Here is a 9,068-nt window from a genome sequence, read left to right on the forward strand (position 1 = left end):
TTGAAATAACAAAGGGAAATAGGCCTACAAAAGCATCATTTGAATAACATTAAGCTTGTGATGCAAACCAACAGAAGCCAGGAAAGGTTGAAAGTTTTTAACATTTTTCTCCAAGTACTTTTAGGGTAAGTCTACATAGGAAAGTAAAACCAAATAAATAAACAAACAAACCCCACAGCAGCGAGTCAATGGACTTGGGTTTGCGGGGCTCTGGGACCCTCTCCCTTCACGGTTTCATCTGTTTTATTAAGTATATTCATACTGCCTTATGACTCAATCCAACTCCAATTAAACTCTATGGAATGATTCTCATTAATGTCAATGTAGATTGGATTGATCCCTCAAAAGTTAAGCTTAAATAGTATTCTCTCATTTAAATTCCTAATATATGGAATATATTAGGTGCAGTATATTCAAAGTATATGTACATTAAATCTGAACTGCCCTTGAATAGTTGCACGTTTCTGATTTAATTAAAAAGTGTACCCCAACAATGGGGACCCTTTACTTTAGTCCTGTGTATGTGAAACGCTAACCATTTAAAAGTGTTCATGTTCCTCTCTGTGCTTGAGAAAGTCCTCCACATTTAATTCAGTACAGCTTCCAAATAAACAGCCAATGTTACAATAAATACACAAAGGTATACAGTCTGCTGGTGCCACTTAATTTGTTTTTGTTTTATAAAACTATAGCAAACCAATTTTTTTTTATGAAAAAGGGAATTATAAGATGATTCTAGGGGTTAGGCACAAATCAACCAAATTATTTTTTTATAAGTTGTCACTAACTTTGCATTTTTCAATGGTATTTTTTTACATTGTCCACTCTGCTGTTCATTTCCTGAACATGTTAATTTCTACTGGACATTTTGCAGCACATTTTTATTTTGTCACCCAATCTACTGCTAACTATTGTTGCATTTAGTAAAGTTTTTGACCAAGATTTTCAAAATTGGGTGCCTGAAATTAGATTCCTAAATCTGTAATTGGGCATCTAAATAAATTGCCTGATTTTCAAAAATTCTGAGCACTTGGCAGCTCCCGCTGGCTTCAGGCATTCATTTAAAAAATGTGTGGCCTTTATTTTTTTCTTTTATTTTTTTCTTCTATATGCTTTTAAAATAATCTTACGGGAAACGGAATGAAACAGAAGATTGGTAATAAACAAGGATCCTAGAAATCCATTTGCCATGGAAAAACATGGAATTTGCATTTTTACAGAGAATCTTTTTTATTTTTTCACAAAATTGTAAAAACTACAGTAGAACCATGTTTATCTGAGCCTCCATTACCCAGCCGCCTGGGGTTGACTGCCCAAGCCCCAGTCACTGTCCACTCCGGGCAGCTGGTGGTTCAGTTAATAGTGAGAGCTGGATAACGGAGGCTCAAATAAATGGGGTTCTACTGTATATCAACAAAACATCGTGTTCAACTGATACTTATACATATTGTGGCTAGGGAAACTAAAGTTAAGCATTTCATTTTAATTGTGGAAAATTGTGGATTTTATGTTTGTTTGTTTTTAATCAGAGAACTTTGTTTTTTTTATCACGGAAAACTACAATCCCTGATAATAATGGAATCTTTCATCATTATGGGTTAGATGTTGCACATGCTTACCACCAATAATAGTGCTTATTGTTTTGTGCAGCTGCATTGATGTCAGTGGGGCCATTCACAGCAGTAATCACAATGTTCAATAGTAAAGAGTGTTCAGGAGTGCGTCTTAAAACATCAGTTCCAATTTGAGACCAGCAGGGATTTAATGTGATGGTGGTTTATTAACCAGCAGTAAGAATAGTTTGCCTTAGTTCAACACTACTTTATTTTATATGAGAGGGGAGTTTGAGCCAAGACCTTGGTTCTGAACAGTTCCAGGCTTTAAGAAAACTCCAGTAATGGAGATCATAAAAGTAGCTAGATAAATCCGATCCAGATTCAAATCAAGATCTGAACTGGCCCCACCTGTCTAATGTACCCAAGGAAAACCCCGAAGAGAAGAGTTTGAATGAGGAGCCAGACTTTGTGACTGTGGGCCATCACACTTAATCCAAAATCCATGGCAGAGTTAAATAATACAATTACGGGGATAAACAACGAGAGAGCAATTAAAAGATGCAGACAAAGGAGAAGATACATTTTCAAATGAGACTTAAGAAATGGCACATTTGAGGTTATTAAGAAAAGCATTTCTGTTTGGTTCTTATTAAATTCTATCTGACAACCTTTCTGCAGACTCAAGAGAATGACCTAAGATTGCATGAACATGGTGTTCATATTACCCTGTGCTATTCTGGTAGCCCCTTTAGAAAAAGGTTGAGGCATTTTAGTGGGGTGGGGAAGCTTGCACTCCTGCTGCCTTTGTTTTACCTGGTCTAAGGATAAGTAGAAGACTTCATTCCCCAAGATTGTCAATCCAGAAGATTCTACAGGTAGCCCTAGTCATGCTAGAAATAATGGCTCAGATCCTGAGCGACTGCTCAAGATGAGAATGTGCAAAGATGTCTTTGACACCTCTGTACTTCATACCAGAGTAATTCAGAGCAACCTGAGGGTTTCTCTAATTTATGCTTGCTGCCAATGAGCTCAGGGGTTGTTTGTCAGCCAGGAATTGCTGAACATAAAAAAACCCAGCTATATCCACTTTCCATTAGCCAGGCCTCCTGTATTACAGGAGCCACTATGGTGAGTCTAAGTCACCCAAGGATTCCACTATCGGGGAATTCTCCAGTGGCCAGTTAAGCTGGCTCCAATGCAGCATTGTGCCAGGGAAGCAGAAAATTTTGGTACAGTATCATGTAGTTTGCATAACTCCATGAGCTTCAGCTCTGTGCAAGGGATTAAGGAAAGATTACTCCAGGAAAAATAATATGAAAAAATGTACTGCCTGTTGATTGATGCTAAAACCTTGTTTGTTTCCTGCTAGTAATTAGGTTGGCTTAAATGGTTTATTTTATTTTATTTCATTTCTTTTATGGCTCTCATAATAAATCAAAGGACTCTGCTTCCACTGAATAAGGATAATTATTCCATAATTAGTTATTGCTAATTACATTAATTATCTAATAATACCCATTCATTTTGGGCTAGATCACATTTTGCCTCTGATTCCTTTTTTAGTACTCAAGCTCATCTTGACAGCTTAATGAGCCCCTCCTCTGTCAGACTGATTCACTCTAATACATGGGGTTAGAGTAATTAAGAAATAAAACTATTTTAAAGTGACTCCCATTTAAGCACAGCTACACTTCAGTCCTCCTGTCTAGAAAGCAGTAAGCCGCTGGATCTCCACATGTTATGTAAGAGTGGAGTGTAGTCAAAAAGGGATAGGATGAAGGGAAAAATCAGTGGATGTTGGCCTCAAGCTTAGGAATTACTCCTAAGCGTTGCTCCTTAGGCATAAATTTTAATGCCGGAACTGCATGCTAGCCTTACTGACCTTTCAGTTCCAACCGTATTCCCACCAATCACAAACTTTCCCATCCCTCCTTTTTGGAGACATTCTACTGAAGTCACTCCCTCTGGGCCCAATGAAGGTTCAAAACATAAAAGCCTCTAAAACAGGCCTCATGCACAGTTTCCTTCCTTCCTCCTTCTCTTGCCTGTGGTATGAATAAGCTGTTTGGGGAGCAGGGCTGTTTATAGGGGTCATTCAGAAGTCAGAGCAGACCATACTTTTGGCTCATAAGCACTACCACACTACACCTGAGATTATCAAGTGATGACAGAACCACGGTAGGGAGGTTTATGATCCACATTTACAATGTTTAGTGCAGTTTTGTTCACTGCCAGCCTGAATTTGGCCCTTCTGCATTAATAATTAAAAAAAAACCCTCAAAAATCAAAAATAATTTGAAAAGTAAATCTATTATTAAAATACAACACATAATGGCATGTAAGCTTCCCATGATAATTTGTTGAGTATAGTATAGACCAGGTCAACATTTTCAAAAGAGTCTGCTAATTTTAGCTGCTGTCATTTTGCTTGCTCAATTTGAGACTCAATGTCTCAGATTGGGAACCCAAAACTAGAAGTCACTTTTGAAAATATTGGCTGAAATGTTCAGTTGTTTAGCATTTCTGAAAGATGCTGGATAAACTCCTTGTAGGGAAAAGTCCTTTTTATCCACAGCTATGGTACAGACAATGGCAATGTTAGCTCCCCCACCTTGCCTCACCAATGCACCTCATATCCAGTCGAAAGGAACAAGTCAAAAGGTGAGAAAAGGGGGAGAAGGTGATCTCCCTGCCCATTCAATTGGCTTCTCCTCTGTCACTGCCAACAGAGGTGCTAGTTGAAATAGTGGATGGGGGACATGGTTCCACTAGGACCAAGAACTCATTTCCATTGAATCCTAAAATTTGTCACTAGAGGTATGGATATCGATTAGTGACATATTACTCTACCAATCTCTATAGCCAGCCAATCCCATAAAACAAGATGTAAAGTGTAAGAGTGTGTGTATATCTACCATCTGATTTTTATATTTAATGTCTAATATCACACATTGACTATAAAAGTGTGATGGATACAGAATATAGTCTATGTGTATATAATATGATAAAAATTCCCCTAGAAAATGTGTACAACAGATAAAAATAACAAGTTGAAAATACACCCAACATTTTGTATCAACATTATAGTGAAAGCTTGATACATGTGCAGGCAGCTAAGTAAGATCAAACTTGGGCCCTTCATATGGAACAGTTATTAAAGTATGTTGAGTGTTGGGATTCACTGAATAAATCTTTTGACCAGTAGATGTCACTGAAGGGGCCTCGCTGGTTTTGCAAGATAAACATGCTCACTCTGAAATTATTGCATCTTCTTCTGAAGCAAGATGTGCCCTAAACTGAGAACAAGCTGGCTCAATGAACTCTGCAAACCTTGTCTTGTAAACACTCCTAGCCTTACTAATCTGTAGACCAACTGTTTGGTAGTTTGGTATCCCGGTTGCATTGAAACTCTAATTCCTAAAAAGGATCAATTCCTAAACATTTTGTCAGAACAGTGATTGTTATAAAGGGAATTAACCTACTTTAAACACAACAGTACTATTGTCTCCTTCCTAAAAGGATGCTGCATGGCCATGTTCCATTTAGGAATGTAAGTATTGCAATATCAGGTTAGTCAATGTAGTCCAGTATCTTGTCTCTGATAGTGACCAGTGCCAGATGCTTCAAGAAACCCCCACAGTGGACAATGCTGGAATAATATGCCTGCAAGAGAAATTTCTTTCTAACACCATCAGTTAGTGGTTACCTAATGCCCTGAAGCACGAGGGTTTATGTATATTGTAAAATAATCCTCATTAACCATTTAAGTGTCTAATCCTTTTTGAAAGCCATTCACCTCTTTGTCTTAAAGATATCTTGTGGCAATAAATTCCACAGGCTAATTGTTTTGTGCAAAAAAATAATTTTCATTTATTTTACATGTGTTGCCTTTCAAGTTCATTGAATGCCATCTTGTTCTTGCATAACAAGAGGGCCAAAATGAGTGTCTGATCTAGCTTCTCTATATTACTCGTTAAGTTGTATGTCTCCTTTCTAAACAGTCCCCGTCTAAGAGAAGAAAAAAAATAGTTGTGCTTTTTCCAATTCAAAACAGTTTCATCACTAAGGTAATTAAGCAAGTCTAACTTTAAGTGTAAGAGTAGGCACACTGGCTTCAATAGACCTACTCTTCAATTTAAGAATTTCGCTAATTCAGAGTCTAAACTCCTCCACAGCTAGCATTATGGTATATCTTGCCCCCATCAGTGATCTCTTGATAGTGATCTCTCACCTGAATTCATTCAGGAATCACACACCCAGAGTGTTATACCTTCTTGCAGAAGTTAACCTGTCACTTTGCTTCCTTCTGAGTCCTTCTCCAGCTCACAGCCACAGATCTCTTATAGCTGATCTTTCACATTTCCTATATTCAGTGCCCCATTTCCCCCTGCCCTCCAGTTTCCTATTTGGAAGTGCATGGTGAAACTTACTAAAGGAGAGAGCATCTGGTGACCTAAAAAGATATGAGGCACATTCTGAAACTTAAAAGGAAAACTATTGACTCACAACCTTTCCATTCCTAAACATTCTAAAGCCTAGGATGCCAGCTAGAGAGAGAAGAGCAAGAAGTCAACTTTACAACTGATTTATATTTCTTAAAGTATTTTAGCCTGAAAAAAAAAATGAAATTATGGCTTTCATGAGCACACTTTCAGAACCTAGTGAGCCAAATTTCATTCCTGGTGTAACTCCTTTGCAATCACTGGAGTCCCCGGATTTTGCCCAGTCTGTAATTTTCCTTAGCTCTTGGCTATTTGTAACTGATTTCACTGGAAAGTAATGTCTGGTGTTATTCTGTTTTGGAGTTACCACACTTAATTTCATTGATGTGCAGTTCTGAATCTCAAGTCCCGAAAAGCCCAAATAAGAGCTGTTCATTTTTATGCTTTGTTTACTACAGTGTAATCTTGCACTAGAAGAAAGGCACAATGCATTAGCCATGCCAGTTGTAGATTTAAGCAGGGAGGGTTAAGGAGGGATATTTAACCTGCCCTTTTGCTCATGTTGAAAGTAGAACCCTATTGAAACAACTGAAATTATCATTTTAGCATCATATGGTAGATTCCACCACTAGAAATGAATCACCTAAGAAGAAACTCCTGTGGGTCAAATTTTGAGCGCAACCTTAACAAGGCTTCCATTTATGCATGTGATGTCAGGGAAACAACAGACTGCCAGGTAGACATCTGAGTACCTGTTCACACCATCAAATCAGGTACTGAGACATTTAAAAAAAGAACAGGAGTACTTGTGGCACCTTAGAGACTAACAAATTTATTAGGGCATAAGCTTTCGTGGACTACAGCCCACTTCTTCGGATGCATATAGAGTGGAATAAATATTAAGGGTATATATATACACACATACAGAGAGCATAAACAGGTGGGAGTTGTCTTACTAACTCTGAGAGGCCAATTAAGTAAGAGGAAAAAAAACTTTTGACGTGATAATCAAGATAGCCCAGTACAGACAGTTTGATAAGAAGTGTGAGAATACTTACAAGGGGAGATAGATTCAATGTTTGTAATGATCTAAGTTGCAGGCAAAGGCATGAACAGGTGTAGGTGCAGAGATATGTCCTCAGTTAAATGAGCCTACAGTCTGTGAGTGCAAAGCTATAGACCATATCAGAAAATCTGCTGTACTTTTGTGGGGGAGGAGAAGAGCTGCTGTAATAAGAATAGAGAAGTAGGGCAGGTTTCCCTGTTTAACAGGATATGATCTCATCCTTGCTGTTTCAGTCTTCAGTTCTCATTATTGCTTTCTTGGCTTTGTGTTTCAGGTGCAGGCCTCAATATCAGTGATAACGATTCCTACCATGGCAGCCAGGATGGAGGCAGCATGGCTAACTCACAGATTGTAGAACTTAGAAGAATACCCATAGCAGACACTCACCTCTAACACCATTGGGGTTTTTTTTTTTTAAATTCAAATCTCCATATTTTTATATTTGTATTTCCTTTTGCACTAAAACACTACATGCAGCTGTGTGGTAGAGTGCTGTGAGCTGTACTGGATGATTAACAAAGAATGGTAGGTTTTCTTTTTGTATATCAGAAAATAACCTGTACATTTTTACAGTGACTGACCATCAACAGATTCAATGGAAGTTGGCCCAGATTTGTATCCTCTAAGTGGATGCACATATTCCATGAAGTGTAGATTTTTTTTAATTAACCTGTATGTGTAAGACCATTTAATAAACCCAATAGAGTTCATTTGATATAAACTCGTCTGTCATTATTTGTGTCTGAGCATTGTCCAAGTGAAAAATAATATTTCTGGAACTGGAAGTTGAGGTGGTCAATTATAGTTGAGCAGGAGAAGATTTTATTAACACAGTCCCTCCCTGTAACATGTTCTTTGTTGTTTGAGAGCCAACAACTATGAATTCACAGAAGCAAATAAAGACACAATGCTTGCTCCAGAGATCTTTAAATTCTGACATGACAACATGTGAGGGTCAGAAACAAATAGAAGGGAAGGAGAGATAGAGGACAGTTATAAGATCACTCAGTAGGTGTATACATATCTTGATGGTTCTCTTACACTGTTGTTGGAGTTTTGTTTTTGTTTTTTTAAACTAAATTACTTCTCATACACCAGCAGAAAATCTGTAGGAGGGATTTCAATGAGTGGAGTTGTCTAATCATCTCTGTATAGAGGGCTATATTCTAGCTGGTTTAAGGGTTAAGAATTGCATTACAAGAGGGTCACATAAGTAATCTAGAATTACAAACCTGCACACAAAAAAGTGGCCGGGGGAGTGGGGGACGGCTGGTGTTTTCCTCTGAACAAGACACACTGGAAGCAACTGAGAATTCAGAAGGGGAAGCTGAACAATCTTATAAGAATCATTAATTGTGTGTTACTGCACAGAGAAGCTGAAAAAAACATTAAAGAGGGAGGCTGAAGTAGTTCGCCACAGAACATTTTTTGTTAAAATGGTGTATTGTGGAAGTAGTGTAAATTCTAAACGAGGCTTTCACATAGTAGGGACTTGCCTGAAGGCTTTAAATTGGGAAAGCTCTGAGCATCAAGCGCTCTTTTTTTTAAAAGAAACCTTTAATATGAGAACACTTATGGGAACTTTAATTTGAAATAGTGCATTTTATAATTGCATTTTATGTAACTGAGTGACATCAAAGACCTTGCCAGTCAAACTGTCTTTAAGATGCTTGTCTGGTATATCCTGTTGTTAACAGGTATTGTTGTCCAGCTTCCATGATAATCCCATATTTGCATACACTTAAAACTTTCTGAACTTCTGCTTTCTGAACTTTTGCATGTTTGGTCTCCTCCAAGAAGAAAATTATTTTGGTAAGTATGAGTACCATCACCTCAATCATTCTTGGAGAAGTGTGAGAGTGAAAAAATACATACTTTTAGTCAAATTTTCAGATGTGAGAAATAGCCCTGGCTGAGACTGTGAGCTGAGTGGAAGAGAGGTAATTACAGGGCCAGAGTAAGTGTACCTTGACTATGGTTCTGCAATTGATCAGAAATAAAGGA

At 37.8% G+C, this 9,068-nt stretch overlaps 1 protein-coding gene across 1 annotated transcript in view; it reads left to right on the top strand.

The window, feature by feature from the left end:
• ADGRV1 (adhesion G protein-coupled receptor V1) overlaps positions 1–7,779 on the top strand; it is a 438,752-nt gene extending 430,973 nt beyond the window's left edge. Inside the window, exon 91 of the mRNA XM_034773174.1 lies at positions 7,339–7,779. Coding sequence (XP_034629065.1) covers positions 7,339–7,457 — 119 coding nt within the window. The 3' untranslated portion in view covers positions 7,458–7,779. The remainder of the gene's footprint in view (positions 1–7,338) is intronic.
• Positions 7,780–9,068: the final 1,289 nt, after the last annotated feature.

The sequence above is a fragment of the Trachemys scripta genome, chromosome 6 (genome assembly GCF_013100865.1).
Source record: "Trachemys scripta elegans isolate TJP31775 chromosome 6, CAS_Tse_1.0, whole genome shotgun sequence".
NCBI classification, from domain to species: domain Eukaryota; kingdom Metazoa; phylum Chordata; order Testudines; family Emydidae; genus Trachemys; species Trachemys scripta.